Source organism: Gekko japonicus, unplaced genomic scaffold (assembly GCF_001447785.1).
Source record: "Gekko japonicus isolate JY-2015 unplaced genomic scaffold, Gekko_japonicus_V1.1 scaffold132, whole genome shotgun sequence".
Classification (NCBI taxonomy): Eukaryota; Metazoa; Chordata; class Lepidosauria; order Squamata; family Gekkonidae; genus Gekko; species Gekko japonicus.
Window position 1 is genome coordinate 200,912 of NW_015173677.1, and position 17,222 is coordinate 218,133.

Sequence of the window (17,222 nt, forward strand, 5' to 3'; positions counted from 1 at the left end):
TGCAAGCTTTCATGAGTTAAAGCTCACTTTTTCAGATATAGACACAGATATCACTCATGAAACTTTACATTCTGAAAAATTTTGTTCGCTACTGAACTCAAATTTTGTTCTACAGCTACTACAGACTATCATGGTTACCTACCTGATGCTATTTCTTTTATGTAATGTTGCTACCAGTTGTAAGTACTGGAATGCCATTATTACTTTTTGATGAAACAAGATCAAAAGTTATTACTGTCTTGCCTTAAATTAAATCACAATAATAGTCAATAATAATTGACAATAACAATTGAATTGCAATACTTTAAACACGCATAGGTTTAACAGTCAGTTATTGTGCACTTTTATGGGCAGGCCAATATTGTTGCTAAAGATGTACTGTGTACCAACATAGGTTCAACAACACGACCATTAAGTCCAATGTAGATAAAGTGATGCATGTCAGAACAACAACAACAACAACAACAAAATAACATTAAACACGTGTTGATGGGGTCTTAATGAGTCAAGATTGAGATGCAAGGAGAATTTGAGGTTGTAATAGATAACTTGATAAAACTGTCAACTCACTGTGAAGAAGCAGTAAAAAAAGGCATGTTGGGGGTTATTAGGAGCGGAACTGAAAATAAAATAGAAGATATTATAATGCTTCTATATAAGTTTGTAATGCCTCTGCATAGATATGTGGTGTGGCTTTGTAGAATTCTGCATACAGTTCTGGTCACTGTGTCTCAAAAAAGATATTGCAGAGCAGAAAAAGGGTGGAAGAGGGCAACCAAAATGAGTTTAAGGGGTTGGAACACCTTTCCTATGAGACGTCTTGGACTACTGAGCTTAGAAAAAAGACAACTAAGGAGGGAGCACAATACAAGTTTATAGAATTACACATGGGGTAGAGAAAGCATGACCCTGACCTTGCTACCCAGACTGGACCCAGAGAAACTTGGTCTTAAGGATGCCACTGGACTCAAACCTTGTTCTACTGCTTCAGGCCAACATGGCTACTCACCTGGATCTATACTTTAAGTTGAAGTGAGCCAGATCTACATTGACACAAAAGTTTGGGTGAGTCAGGATAGCTTCTGAAACAGGATGAAACGTAAATTAATGATTTGAGTGCCCTTCTTGGATGACCAAAAAAAGGGGAAAAGATTAACTGGGCATTGGTTAATAAAATAGCAGTTTCTTTGGGCTGAGCAGATACCTCTGGGATATGCCAGGATATTCCAGTGTTGAAAAGTCTCTTGTTATTGAGAATGAAGTGAAGTCTTTTTGTTATTGAGAACCCTGAGTTGGGGGAGATTGTACTTAATCCGTTTGTAATGCCAGGTGCCTTTACAAGGCTCTCAAAGTGCCTATTAAAATAACTAAGTCAAAATAAGAGGGGGATGCCACTGACCAAGGGAGTTTCGGCTAGAGGAGGGGGCGGGGTCCTTACAAGCTGGATGGCTCAAGCTAGTCTGATCTCACCAAATCTCAGATGCTGAGCAGGGTTGGCCCTGGTTAGTGCTTGAATGGAAGACCGCCAAGGAAGTTCAGGGTTACTGTGCAGAGGCAAGTAATGGCAAACCATCTCTGTACAACTCTTGCCTTGAAAACCCTACAGGGTTGCCATAAAACAGATTTGACTTGATGGCACATTCCACTGGAGAAAGTATACTGACAACTTTCTCCCTCTCCCATAATATTAGAACTTGGGGCCATCCAATGAGGTTGATGGACAATAGGCTCAGGCTGAATAAATGAAATATATGTTTACTCAATCGAAATTAAATTGTGCAATTCCCTGCCAGTGTCTGTAGTGATAGCCGCAAGAATAAATGGCTGTAGCAGGGGATCAGTAGATTCAAGGTCCATCATTGGTCGCTAGCCATGGTGCCTAATGGAAACCTTCATGTTCAGAGGCTGCAAACCTCTGAATGCCAGTGCTAGAAGGCAACTCCAAGAGAACACCATGGCCTTTGTGTCTTGTTTGTTGGCCCTACAGGACAATTAGTTGGTCACTGTTTGGAACAGAATGTTGGAGCAGATGGACCTCTGGTCTGATCTAGCAATCTGTTTTTTATGTTCCTGCCATAAAGTTAATACTTGTCAGGTTTTGGCATATGTAATAGGCATGCTGAGTTCTTTTACAAATCCATAGTCACAAATGATGGTGCAGCTAGGATTCCATATAAATAACATTATTTTCATGCTATTTTATGAACAGATACTGTACATTAAAACCATTGTGTTTAAAATTTTCCACATACTAGCTTTCAGTAGGAAAAATAACAGTCCAGTGTCTATTTATTGTGGTATTGTTCCAGGTAACGGGAATAAATTCAGAAGGAGTAGTGTTTAATCTGATTTAATGAAAAGAAAGCTGCAAAGCTGTAAAACAATGCAGCCAGTTGCAACTAATCTGCTGTTGTAATCATTGCTTTCTTCTGTCACTCCTGATTTTAAGAAGAAAGGAGTAAGAAATAGAAAGCGTCACATGAAATATTACTTTAACATTACTACTGGCTAGATTTGAAAAGGAAATAATAAATTCTTGGCTGGCACTGAGACTGCTAAAGTAGTCCTGTTAAGTGTATGTTATTTATGGCATCCTCCTAAACTTTTATTTCATCTGTGCCTGTCCTTTTCATAAGCATTTGTAAGTCTGATGTTTCACATTTACTTATATATGTGGTTTAATGCATTGTAAATAAATTTCAGAGTAGTCTCTGCCAACCATAAGAGCATTAAGAATATTTAAAACTGTTACAGTTTAATAGTTAAAAATGTACTGTGCTCATGAGAAAAAAAAAATCTGGGTAGGCATAATTATTATTGTTTGTGAATATTTGAAAAAAAGTTTAGTTTCAAATTAATAGCATGTATTTTACAATAGTGGTTATGTCAGTTTAAAGCGTGAAGATGTAAGATGCATCCATGTGAACTGGATTTATCTTATCAAATCTTCATTGGACAATACTTGATACTTTTTTGTAATAAAATTTTAAAATTTCAATTTACAAATACACGAACATAAAGCATAAACTACAATAATCTATAATAATCTGAATCAGACATGACAATACTTGATATTTGAACAATCATGTATGCTGCTCTGAGCTCTTTGGGAGAAGGGTTGGCTAAGAATGTACTAGATAGATGCTTAGTTTAGAATTGTTATTTGTATGCAGAAAGCTAACTCCAGTTTAGCCTCCCAGATCAGAGAACGACAATGAACGGTGGTATCTTTCAAACCAGGACATTCAGCTCTGTGTAGGGTTGCCAGATCTTAGCTGGCTGCTGGCGGGGGGAGGGGGTCCTTATTCCGGTCCAGGATATCTTTGGTGCACATGCTGCGATGATGTCACCCGGAAGTGATGACATCACGCAGGGCACATTGTGGGTGGGGCCTCTATCGTTTGAGGAAAAACCATAGAGTTTTTCCTCAAATGATAGAGCGACCTCCCGCAACGTGCCCTGTATGATGACATCACCTCTGGATGATGTCATTGTGCAGGGCACGTTGGCACAAATGGGGCACTTTGAGGGCAGAGTCCCCCTGCTGCCTGGCAGACTGGGGGCTCTGAAAGTGGGCAAACCCCCGCCCTCAGTGGGCCAATGGCAAGCCTAGCTCTGTGTGCAAGTGGAAGGCAGTGTTGGAAAGTTCCATCAATTCACAGATGACTTATGGCTACTCCATAGGGTTTTCAAGGCAAGAGACATTCAGTGGTGATTTGCCATTGCCTGCCTCTGAGCAGTGACTCTGGTCTTCCTTGATAGTTTCCAATGCAAGAACTAACCAGCACCGACCCTGCTTAGCTTCTGAGATCTGAAGAGAGTAGGTGAGCCTGGGCCATCCAGGTCAGGGAGCATATTAGTCTGAGGACTTTCTGGATTTTTTTGGTCATATGCAAATCAGAATTTGTCTAAATGGAGTCATTTTTGTGCAAATGTACCTTAGGTATCCACAGGCTCCTGTGCAACTCAGAAATTGACAAATTCTGTCTGCGTTTGTGACAAACCATAGCTTGTTTTTCAGATTGCAGACACTAGTTTGTTGAGATCAAAGAAATTATTGATTTCTAAGCCACATATCCGAGGGTGGGAGAGAGATGGGAAGCCCAGTGATTGCCAGTGGCAAACTATGGTTTGCCATAATATATGAATGCAGGCAGGCAGGCAGGCATGCATGCACAGATTTACCAGAATGACAAATATGTGAATTGGCTCCCAAGGGTTGTGAATACTCTTTTATACAGTAGTTGTAGGGTTGCCAGGTCCAAAGCCCAAGCTGGCAGGGGACTTACTGGGACGCTGTGGGAGATGGGAGGGAAGAAGAACACCATGCCTACGTCACCTGGAAGTGTTGTAGGCATGTTGGTGAAGTCAGAGGAGCAATGCTATGTTTTTTGGGCAAAACTCTATGGTTTGAAGCTAACTTTACCATAGAGTTTTGCCCAAAAACCAGAGCATTGCCCCCTGATGTCACCAACATGTCTATGTCACTTTCAGGTGAGGTGGGCATGTAACATTTGGGGCAGTAATTCTTCCCTGCTGACCAGCTGACCAGCTCCAGGAAGGAGTGCCAGAAACTGGAGGATCCCCCACATGCCGGGGGGATTTGGCAACCCTAAGTAGTTGTCATTATGAGTAATACTTTCGAGAGCCACTCCCAGCACAAAAATTTAGAGAAGTGTATAAGTAGTTGCCTTGATTATGGTAGCTATACCTTCCTTATACAGGTCTAGGTATTGAGAAGGCAGGGAAGCAAAGATTTTACACTACCATCCCTACCAGGATACACCGTGCTTTTGTCCTCTTAGCATCTTGTTCTGATGATGGAAAGAAGCTTCAGCTCTTTGCATATGTGTCACTTTGCTACTTTCCCAAAAGCAGAAGCTGAATAGCAAGTCATCCTATAAATATGATCAGTTGGCACCATGTTTGGCCTTTGCCAGTTTTAACTTACCTGGTCCCAGTAATTCTAAATATTGAAAACTGATTATAGCTGTTACTTAAAGATATCACTAATACTTCTGATTTCTTTCTTTCTTTTCCAGAATAATGGATCTTTGGTCTGGTGTCAGAATCACAAACAATGTTCTAAGGTATGGAGTTTATTTTGTTTGTAGGAAGATATATATTTATTTGACTGGACAGTATTCTTCAGTTTGTTTTGGTGTCTTAATCTGTTGTCTTCGGTGACACAAAATATATATCATTGCTTGCTGTATATTACTATGATTTAATGAAAGTCATTAAAGGTTTATTATAAAGTTAAACAGATTGGTTAAATCCAGATTAAGCACTTTTAAATCCTATTGACTTCAGTGGGAGTTTAGTACATAGTTAAGCCTCTCCCATGCAAATCAGTGGCCTTAAAAAGGCTGGATCATGTCCATTAATTTAACAATTAGAAAAGTATGGTGCCTCTCCAGGGGGCTTGCATGAGGTGGTTTACAAAATAAAATATAATAAAAACATAAAATACTGAAAATAATTTTAATTAAAATCCAGCATTAAAAACCCTGCCAGAGCTGAACATGAACTGAAAGCATTTCTAATGTATTTACTGCTTTTCACATGGAAAGAGAATGGCTGATCTTGTTAAAACAGCTTCAAGCATGTACTTTGATACTCAATATTTTATTCCTTATGGTAATTTAATATGCCTAACATTTAATTTCTTTTCAGAATTCTGTTAGTCTTTCTGTTGCTTTTTTGTGTGTGTTAACTCTTTGACCCTCCAAAGATTAGTGCATAAATGAGCTAATATCCATTTGATTCCACTGGACAGCAACCTGCTAAGTTGCCTATAGAGTAACAACAATGATTCCTCAGCTTGAGAGGGTCAAAGTGGAACTACAGAGCTTAGTCACTGACTGCTCTTTTCATTCATTTACAAAGCGTTTATTCCCTTCTTTAGAATTTCACCTGAAAAAAGTGAAGCTCGTGTAGTAAGAAATTGTGGGAAGGCAAACCTCCATGATTATGTAGTAATTCAATAACATTCATTTAAAATGACAGCATTTAATTTTAATAAGTGGTTTTCTGAAGGCGACATCAACTCCGTAGCAGTATGAGTGATACTTGGTGGTACAGTGCACTGCTCAATGAATGGAGGCATTTCATGTTACGAAACATTCATGTAATACTTTTAAAATGATCTTCCTCTGAGCTGATGGTTTGATTTAGAAATGCAAACTTGAAGACAATTGTTGGTTTGTACTGTAGTAGTTTAATAGCTAATGGAAAGAATGTTTTTTAAATAAATAATATAAATCTTATGAGAGAAGTTTGCACGTGATCTCTCTCTCGTTTTAATCTCAGGTCCAGTTTGTTCTAGATTGCTGGATCAATCTGTCTAAACTGTTGTATTTTATACAGAATTTCTAAGTAGCTAACTGTAAAGATATACTGTCCAACTAATATGTCATCTCCTTAGATTACATGAGAGGTACAGTGTTGTAAACTAAGTAGTTATCTGTCATGTTGTTTCCTGTGTAGTGTAAGGAAGGACTCCTTATGGTAGATCTTGTAACCACAATTTCATGAAACACAACCTAGTTCTTGTTGAGCGGCAAAGTTTTTTAACAGGGGTGTGTGATATCCTTCCTTCTCTTTTTTATTTATTTATTATTAATTTAACTTTTACCCCGCCCTCCCCGCCAAAGCAGGCTCAGGGCAGCTTACATAAAACCAATAAAACAATATACAATTTGGAGCAAAATACATAAACATTATAAAACCATTTGCAAATCATTGGCGGCGCAATACAATAAAGTGCATTTGAGACATGTTCCACGATGCAGCCACTTTGGATAGCTTCAGCTGGCAGATTGGTACAGGCTTGGCTGATAGGTGCTGCTCCTACTGGAATGCCTGGCGGAAAAGCTCCATCTTCACAGCCCTGCAGAACTGCTGGAGGTCCCGCAGGGTCCTGATCTCGCCAGGAAGCTCATTCCAGTAAGTCGGTGCTGCCAAGGAAAACACCCTGGTCCTGGTCGATGTCAGCCTGGCATCCTTAGGACCAGGGAGGGCCAGACGATTTTGTGTTGCTGATCGCAGTACTCTCTGGGGAATGTGTGGGGAAAGGCGGTCCCTCAGGTAGGCAGGCCCCTGACTGTAAAGGGCTTTAAAGTTCAAAACCAGCACCTTGAAGCGAATCCGGAATGCTATTGGCAGCCAGTGCAATCACTTTAGCACAGGCTGGATGTGCTCCCACCTAGGGAAACCCATCAACAGCCTAGCTGCTGCATTTTGCACCAGCTGCAGCTTCTGGAGTTGCACCAAGGGCAGCCCCACGGAGAGAGCATTGCAGTAGTCCAGCCTCGAGGTGACCATAGCATGGATCACTGAAGCCAGGTCTTTGCATTCGAGGAAGGGAACCAACTGCCTAATCAGCTGAAGATGGTAAAAGGCTGCTTTGGCAGCGGCTGCTACCTTGGCCTCCATTGTCAAGGAAGCATCCAGGAGCACTCCCAAGCTACTGACCTTTGGTGCTGGCACCAACGGTGCCCCATCGAAAGCCGGTAGTGGGATCCCTACCCCCGAGCCACTCCAATTCAGGCACAGGACCTCCATCTTTGTCAGATTCAATTTCAATCAGCTCAGCCTAAGCCAACCAGCCACGTCCTGTAACACCCGGTCCAGGTCTTCCGGGGTAGAGTCAGACTGACCGCCCAACATTTTTATATTTCTTTATTTTTAAGTAATTATAAAATATGATTATGTGTCTGTTAATCTGAATACAAATAACTGATATCGAGTAGTCTTGGGATAAAAGGAAGGAAGAAAATAGAAAAGGAATGGCTGAACGTCCTTTGCAGATATTAAATCTAACTTCCATTCCGTTAAATATCAGTTAAGTCACTACTGAGTGACAATGCAAGTACAATATGACAGCATGGATTTAAAGCAACTGTTGATTCCCTTGGACAATCATCATGTACTTAATCACGCCACCATTCTATTGCTGTTAGAACCTTTTGCTGTTCATAGGGGATTAGAATAGGGATCTGAGCAAGAACAAAACCTTAGTTAACTGAATTATTGCAGATAAGCAGACAGATATTTGGATGAGTGATTTCTAGGTAGAAAAGTAAGAAAGATTGATAGTAGGTGGTCCCTGGTGTTCTGTGAGTGGCTACTGCATAGAGCTTCTGATGGATATTCACTATCTCTATTGTTTCTTGGTTACCTGTGAAACAAGTTTACTGTTGATTAATGTGAGGACTAAGAGGGGCAAATGGTTTTGTTGGTGAAGAATTATATATCTTGTGGTGACTGCACATACTGTGGTTGTGAATGTTTTGGGGGAAACTCTTACAAGATCATCTGAACAGGTGAAGTGGAGATAAGTCAGTTTAGGTAGAAATAATTGTAGAATTTTTGTAAAGCATGTAGCATGTTAATGTCGTGATTGCCCAGAGGAAGTACAGACTACCTTAGATAGATAAAGCCAGGAAGCATATACACATTGGGAATTTGAGAAGAGATGTAGGTGTGGGTAATTCAGCTGGTAGTAGAATAGATGGCATGCGGATAGGGTAATCCAGAAAATTTGATGAGGTATTTGTCTTGGGAAGCAATTTGCAGCTAGAACACACATACTGCCAAAATAAGTTCCTGTTCCATGTGTTGATATTTAGCTGTAATGGGTTGGAGGAACCAGAAGAGTTTGCAGCACATGTTGGTGGAATAGAACTTCCTCCACCTTTTCCTTCACCAAACAGTGTGCTGTTTGTGTCAAAACTTCTCTCTCAACAAAAACCAGGGCAGGGAGTTGCAGTGATGTGGGGGAATCCAAGCAAATATGCCTTTTTTATCTATTCCGTTAATGCAAACTACTAAAAGGACAGTGTCATGACTCAGCCAGGGCTCAGCAATAGCAAAGACTCCTTAAGAGAAGAGGAGTCCTTGGGAGAAAAGGAGCCCTGTCTAAGTAACCAACCTTGAGTCAACAGAAGCTGACCAGTAAGAAACTGATCTGCAGGCTTGTCAGGAATCGCAGCCAACAGCTGGAGCAGAGCCACCAACACCCTCCAGCCATAGTTCAGCAAGTGAACCTTAGTTGGCTGTTCCCAGCCCACCAGTATCACCTACATTCTTAGAGTACTGAGGATTAAGGCTGAGGACAGAGCTGCAGACAAGATGGGAAAGTGCACGTCTTCTGGCCTGACTCCAGCTGCTTGCTGATAACAAAGATGAGTAGTTGCAGGATTGCTTCTGAGCAGCTAGCTGCAAGCCTGACCCTTAGGTGGGTGGCTATAAAACCAGCCAAGAGAGGCTGCTAGGCATGTACGCAATGCATACATTAGATGCTAAGCCACCAACTTTGCCTTGCCTGATTCTTGGAACCTGACCTTGGACTGAACAGCTCTGCCTTGCTGGACCTCTGGAACTCTGACCTTGGACTGAACAACCCTGCCTTGCCTGACCCCTGGCACCTGATACTTGGATCCTGAATTCCAGTACAAACTGCTTCACCACATACAATACGGTGTAGCAACTCCAGTCTTCCACTCAGGCATTGTTAATGGTTTCAACACAGAGAACAGTAAGGACTGCCAGGAGATGGATATTTATGGTAGCTATCCCTGTTCTGTGGAACTTTTGTCACAGAGGCATTGAGAAAGGTGCAGACTTTCCAGCTATTAAAAAAACTGGCTTAAGTTGTTCAGCCAATCCTTTGAGATCTGAGTGATAAGAGGAATGCGCTTTGTCCCAGCTGGGGTTTATAGTAATAGGGGGATGATTTGTTTGGTTGGTGTCTTGACTTATTTGGGTTTGTGATAGGGTTGGCAGGTCCCCCCTGGCAACTGGTGGGGGATAGGAGGGTAGGGTTGCCATATCCAGGTTGGGAAACTCCTTGAGATTTGAGGATGGAGCTTGTGAAGGTCAAGGACCTCAGTGGGGTACAATGCCATACAGTCCACCCTCAAAAGCATCTATTTTCTCTAGGAGAACTGATTTCTGTAGTCTGGAGATGAACTGTAATTCTGGGAGATCCCCAGGTCTCACCTGGAGGCTGGCATCCCTAGTTTGTGAATGGTTGTGTTATGATTTTAGATTACTTGTAATTTTGAGTCTCTTGAAGAAACTCACTCCCAACAACACTCTCTTTTCAGTGATTTGTTTACCGATAGGTAAAGAGGTTTCAAGCATAGACAAGTCTCTGTCAGAACTGGCTCTCTTCAAACAATCCCTCCCAGTGACCAGTCCAATCATACCCATACATCCAGCCCACCAAAATCTACAGAGCTCCGTTAGCCCTCCTATAGCACTTGCAAGTCTACAATTACATTATCTAGCCGTGTCTGGTACTCAAGGTCAAGCACGCATACTTCCCGCATGGACACAGTTACAAGCCAGCGCGAGTTTCAGCAAAGCAACTCCACGCATGCCCCCCACTCCCCCCCAGGTCCCAGCTTGAATGAAACAAACTACAAAGACAGACAGAAACACATGGCAAATGAGGCATGAATTTGACACTGTGTTAGTCTGTTTGTAGTGGCAGAAAAGAGCAAGAGTCCAGTAGCCATAAAGTCTAACAAAATTTGTGGAAGGGTATGAACTTTCATGACTCATGGCTCATTGCTTCAGATAAGTGTATGGTAAATGTTCTGCAAGCATATTTCTAGGGAGTAGTACCTGTACCATGGGCATGGGAAATGCAGCAACTATTAAAGAAGGATGTGTTGATGTGCCAGTACATAATAGGTACACATTTGTGGTGGTGGAGCTATTTGCATCCCTCAGAGTTTGAGGCAGAGATACCCTCGCTTACCTGTGGGAGGTGCATTGTACTGCATTCCCAGTTGGAATGGTGAAGGTCAGTGGTTTTGGCCTGAGGTAAAGGACTAGTAACAGTTTTAAGCAAAGCTGTGTTATAATATATTGCAACAATGTTGGTTCTCACCCTGTGCAAAATTTCCGTCCATGTGTATTCCAAGTGTGGACAGCATGAGGCCAGCCTCACATTGCATACCTTTTCTTCTGAGATCTTGGTGTCCTAGATAAGGTTTCCAGTTGCCACTTCCAGGTAAAACTGGAAGTGAAATCAGTCCACTTCTAGAATGGACTGAGGGAACTTCCCTGTTTCCCCTGGAAGTGATGTAATGTCAACAGTGATTTTTAAAAACTTTTCCCTCTTGCTGGCCATCAGATTAACTGCAAAAAACAGGAGCGGGGTGGTGGTGGGTCCTGGCAGCCCTAGTTGTTGTTGGTGTTTATATAATAATTAGGATAGCTGTGATGGACTGCGGATTTAGTTGATATTCTAAGCTGCACTGTAGCTATGAAGGTGTTGTTGCCCAAATTAGTATACACGTGTTAGGATTGTAATGAGCAGAGGTGTCCCCCTCCCTGCACAGAACAAATGCGCTTGGAGAAATGAGGGGAAAAGACTCTTCAACAATGGGGGGGCGGGAGTATTTTACGAACAGGAAAATCCAGAATAATTGATGTAATATGACAAAGCAGCTATGAATGAAAAATACAGAATAGAAATGTTATATTATGAAATAGCAATAGAAACACAAAACCTTTCCCTAAATGGCTGCCTATGTAAGGGGAATAAATCTGCAAGAGAGAATTAAAAACATATGAGCCTGTCCAATGAGAAGAGGGGGAGGGGGGTATCCACAGACACAAGAAGACATGTTGGGAGCTGAAACTGACCAGGTAATGATAGAAAGTTTTGTGCCAGATCAGCAGAGCAGGATCCAGAAGAAATGAGGGACCAACTGTGAGGCTGGGATAACAGGGTGATTCTAAACTGGCTACAAAGGTCAGGATGTGAGAGAGTGACATTATACTTTTTAGCCTTGGATCCTGAAGGGAAAGGGGTCTTTGGCATTGGAATGTAAGAATAATAACAATGCAGTCTTTTGAGGAGTGTGCAGATATGTGAAAACTTTGTCTCTATTGTGGAGGGGAGTTTTCCCATTTTGCATTTGGAGTGTCAAAAAAGTTCCCTTGGGGAGTTCTGGAAGTCAGGTAAGCTGTGGCTGGGTATTTGCCACAATCGGGGAGCCCCCCCCCCTAAAATCTCCCAATCTGGTTGTTTAGATAGAAAAGAAATTGTTGGGATTGATCCATTGCTTCTTATTTTGTAAATCTGGGTTGTTGGTAGCGGGAAGGAAGCTCTAGGGTACTTGGGGAAATGGTCTTCAGTTGAATCTCTCTTAAGGTGGGCTTACACATGTGACTAAGAGAGGAGTGGCCCTGCATTCCTTGCCTTTTTGGCATGACTCAGTGCAGGTGCTGGCAAGACCCGGCACACAACAGTGCTGTGGTCCAGTGGAAGAGATTTCCTTTGCATGCAGAAGATCCAAGGTATCTTGAGGTACAAGGACCAGGCAGTAGGTGATCTGAAAGACTCTCTGCCTCAGACTTAGGAGAGCTGCCGCTTGTCAGATTGGACCGTATTGCCTTAGATAAGTCAATGGTCACACTCAGTATAAGGCAACATCCTGTAATCATTAGATGTTGTTGTATGAAAGAGCTGCGTCACTGGATATGAATATATCCTGGGTTATTTTCACATGACCAAAACTGATCTGATAGACTAAGGCAGTGATTGGCAGATTGGTGGATGAGAAAGTTCATGCAAATACAGAAGGGTTTAGTGTTGTCAACATTTGTTTGTTGTCTTAACAAACATTTGTGAAATACACATAAAACACAACATTGCAATTGAAGAAATAGCCATGTTGTTATGTTCACATGAGTAAATACTACATAGTCCAAGACTGCTGAAAATTTTCACATTACCACTCTAAACCAGATGTTATTCATTGTTGGCCCAATTTCAAGTAAAGTGAGGGGGTTTCATACAGGGAATTTTCTTCTGTTAACAAGCTGTCTCTGAAGCACAATGGTAATTTCAAATAGTGCCACTCCCCCCGCTGTTTTTCGCTGCATGATCTTCCATGGAGTTTGTGTTTTTTTAATGTTCTAAGTTGAGCGCTATATCGCTAAACCGATATAGCACTTCAGTGCTACAGTGGCACCATTGAGATGCCTTGATTTCATTGAGTCAATGGAGTCAAGGCATCTCGGTGGTGCCACTATAGCACTGAAGTGCTATAGGGGTTAATTAGAACATTCAAAAAAAGGCCATGGAAGATCATGTGGCTAAAAAGGGTAAGGGGGAAAGTGGCACTGTAGGAAACACTATGAACATTTTTAAACAGCGTACCACAGTGATTCAGAGCGCAACGAAGGGGGTAGAAAACTGAAGAAAGCAGTTTCCCTCAAAAGTGTCTCAACCGCGCTTTGCTAACCCAATGCAAGTGGGTTTGTATGAACAGGTAAATAAATTCCGCTAGCAGCCGATTACTAAAATGAGTCTGTCTGAAATGACAGAAAAAATCCATTAACAACCAGTTACTAAAATGGAATACAGTTTGAACATGGCCCATTAGGTTCTATAGAAATGTACAAGTGTGCTTAAGACTTTTGGTCATGCAAGCCGAAATAAAGTTGAGTTGAGTTCTATAGAAACATCTGCTCATGAAGAAGTGGTCTCTGGACAAATAATAAACCAGTGATTCCGAGCCTTGTTGAGCCATAGGCATTACTGGAGATTTGATGATTGCTGGGGGGTCATATCCACACACAAAATACGTGTTTCTCCTAGAATCTTCTGAGGTTATGTCCTGTTCCAGTGAGTTAGAGGAAAGCCAGGATTGGGTCGGAGCTTTGAAAACAAACAGTTGGAAGAAGAAAATAAGTCCCATGAAGCATGAATGAGTACTGTGGTGCCCAAAGGTGCCACACTGGGGGATCACTGGGCTAAATCATGTTTCCAAAGTATATATGATTTGAACACTTTGTGATTCAATGCTTTTATTTGTGCTTATTTGACTTAACAGAACTTGCATGTATTGTACTATTTATCAGCACGGGTAGAGTACAGGTTATTGTGGGTCAAACTATGCAGTCCATCAAAAACTGGAGAAGGGAGTATTTTTTTTTAATGTGGTAACATATAGGTAAAATCTGTGCTTCCTACTATACTTTGCAGCAAATACAACTGAAATCAAGGAGACCGACTTTTTGAAAAAAAACACTAAGAGTATAAATTACATTGTTATGTGGCTGCCCACCAGAACTGGGGAAGCTGAACCTAATGTTCATTTTGGTTCATTTTCCCTCCTCTGGGGGGTGGGGGGACACACAGCAATTTATCATTAAGAAGGATTCTTATGCATGTTTAATCACCCACATCATTTATTTACTCATTCAAATTTCTGGTGAGTCCATAGCATTTATGATTAAGGAATTATGCAGGCAGTACGACACATTATCCCACATTACTATTACTGAATTTTGTCTGCTGTTATATAAAAATAGTTACCCAGTTACTCTGTTCTCAGTTTTAAATGTTGAACTTGGTTAGCCATAGACAAAATACCTATTTACTCACTATAGCTTCTCCCCCCCTCAAAAGATAACAGAATCTTTACCAGTTTCTCAATTGTTCTGTTGCTCAGGAGCAAGGTTTGTAGAACTTTTCTAAAGAAACGTTTGAGGCTTGGATTTATATCACTGGCCATGTCTTGTGTGTTCCTACTCAATAAAGAGAGGGAAGAAAGAAGTCGAGCACCAAAGCTTTTTAAGAAGTGCAGACAAAAAGATACTTATTAAGGCTGGCATTTTGAAGCACTAAATGCTTCTTTACCACGGCTTTATCTGCTTCAGTGAACACTGTGTTGAGAATCCAAGATATTCAGTCTTCAGACTCTGAGCAAGCCCTCCCTTTCTTTTGAGTTATTTGGGCACAAAAAAATAATCCTTTCCTAGAACTTTTAGTAGAAGCAACTGAACTATGCAGGCTAATCAGCTGTGAATCTTTGCCATCTAGAAAGCAGTTGATTAAGTGGCATCTAACAGTAGTTCAATCAGCAACGAAGCAGAGTTGATCAAACACTTTAAAGACAGATGGTGCTTTTGAGACACTAGCCAAATTAACAGTTAAGTCTGTTTCAAAGTAACAGATTTATTGCATACAATCTTTACACAACTTTCCCATTTCCCCAGACACCCAATTGTAACCTTTATATTTCTCATTCTCTAGTATTTATTATCTCCGTAGTTGGGCGTGTGCGAAATCTAGGAAGTCCGTATTTTGTAGGAGCAGATATAGAAAATTTAGAGTAATAAAAATGGTTGTATTTTCCCCTCCTGTGGAAAACTGATATGTGTGCTTATATGAGTGGTTGTATGCCACCATTATGTTCAGCAAGTGCTGATGCATTACTCTGGTGCAAAGAGACTTCCCACAAGCATCTTGCATTGGAGGAAAATCCCTTGTGCCACTGTTTGCTGAACAGCATGTAGTCCAATGTGCATGATTTGGTAGAAAAATTGTAATGTTTGTATACTTATAGTGTCCAGCAATGGGGCCTGCCCTGGCCTTGCAGGACCAGCTCACCTTGGCTGAGAGAAGCCATATGAAACTGGCAGCTGCAACAGCCAGGTCAGGACATGCCCAGAATAGGCAGGGCAGGGCTGCAGACTCTATGTTCGGTAGTAGAGTTTGGCAGCTCGGTGGAGCCAGTCACATCAAGCCTTGCCTTTAGGGAAGGGAACAACCTAAGAGGCAGCTCATACAGGGCTCCAGAAGATTCCTGGTAGAGTGAGAAGGTGGAGGGAAGGAGCAAGCCGGGGAGAGGATTGCTTAAAGAGAGTCTGCAGCAGGCCAGGGAGGAGGAAGTATCCCTGCTCAGGCAGTGTGTAAGAGCAGAGGCTGTGGAGAGGAGGAGGAACGAGGTGGTGCAGCCCCCTCCCCTCCCTGCTCTGAGGCCTGGCAGGTACTCTACTTCGGGGAAGGCTGCGGTGGAGCAAGGCCAATGCAAGGGTAATGGAAATTTTAACCACAGTGATAAAATATATCAGTAAACGTGTCAATTGTTAGAGAAAACTGCAAGTTACAGCACCCTAAGGCATAAGTGTGTTTTAGGAAATGAAATAAAAGTTGAAATAAAAAAGTTGATTTTGTTAATTGAGATTAGAAAGATTGGCCTAGATCTGTGCAACTAGTTGGATTTCCAGATCCAATAGAAGCTCTGTTTCTTAAACAGTGGTCTTCTGTGCTCTATCACAGACTGCTTTGTAGCGGAAGAGAGCTTTAAGAACGCGCTGCAATTTATTTATTTCGTTTATACCCTACCTTTTCTGTCCAGCGGAGACCTAAAGCAGCTTACTTCATTCTCTTCTCCTCCGTGTGACTGGCCCAAGGTCATCCAGCAAGCTTTCATCATAGAGTGGGGAGTTGAATCTGTTCCTCCCAGGTCCTTGTCTGATACTCTCAACTGCTATATCCCATTAAACTGTTCAAAGGGAGAAAGTAAAGTATATGCTATTAGGCATGCACAGTCTCTTAAAAGGTAAAGGTAAAGGTTCCCTTGCTGGAAAGCCAGTCGAATCCGACTCTAGGGTTGCGGTGCTCATCTCTGTTTCAAAGCCGAAGAGCCAGCGCTGTCCGAAGACATTTCCGTGGTCATGTGGCCAGCATGACAAAACACCAAGGCACACGGGACGCTGTTACCTTCCCACCAAAGTGGTACCTATTTATCTACTTGCAATTTCTTGCTTTCGAACTGCTAGGTTGGCAGGAGCTGGAACTAGAGACGAGAGCTCACTCCCATCATGCGGCACCCGGGTCTTGAACTGCTGAACTACCGACCTTCCACAGCCTGCAGCTCAGCGTCTTAACCACTTGAGCCACCGCAGCTCCTTGGACAGTCTCTTAGGAACCACTAAATGAACACTTTAGGTTCTATCTAGGCATAGATCTCAGTGTTCTTTATAATCAGAGGACATTTTTAGAGAAAAATATTAGGAAAGGATTTTATAATGCAATAATTTTGGATATTAATTATATAATTTATAATGCAATAATTTTGGATATTAATTTAAACTTTAGAACAGGGGTGGCGGAATTACAGTTCGGGAGCCACATGCGGCTCTTTCACACCGTCTAATTTAATGTTAATAAAAAGCAAATTTGCATATTTTTCAATAAAAACTTATATGTAATATTTGTTCATGTCTTGCAGCTCACAGACATCTGATGTTTATTCTGTGTTTGGCCATCCCTGCTTTAGAAGAACTTCAGCAACCTATTTGGGTTCTAACTGGGCATGCTCATTCAAGGTCACAGAATGTGAGCCAACAACTAAGGGCCAAGGGTCCAAAACCCTTTGTCTCCTGTCTAAAAGCTTACACCT

The 17,222-nt window shown here is 41.7% G+C and overlaps 1 protein-coding gene across 1 annotated transcript in view; it reads left to right on the top strand.

Annotated features, from left to right (window-relative positions):
* Positions 1-17,222, top strand: part of ANOS1 (anosmin 1) — a 152,380-nt gene that overhangs the window by 28,475 nt on the left and 106,683 nt on the right. The window contains exon 2 of the mRNA XM_015422969.1: positions 5,043-5,090. Within this exon, the coding sequence (XP_015278455.1) occupies positions 5,043-5,090 (48 nt within the window). The remainder of the gene's footprint in view (positions 1-5,042; positions 5,091-17,222) is intronic.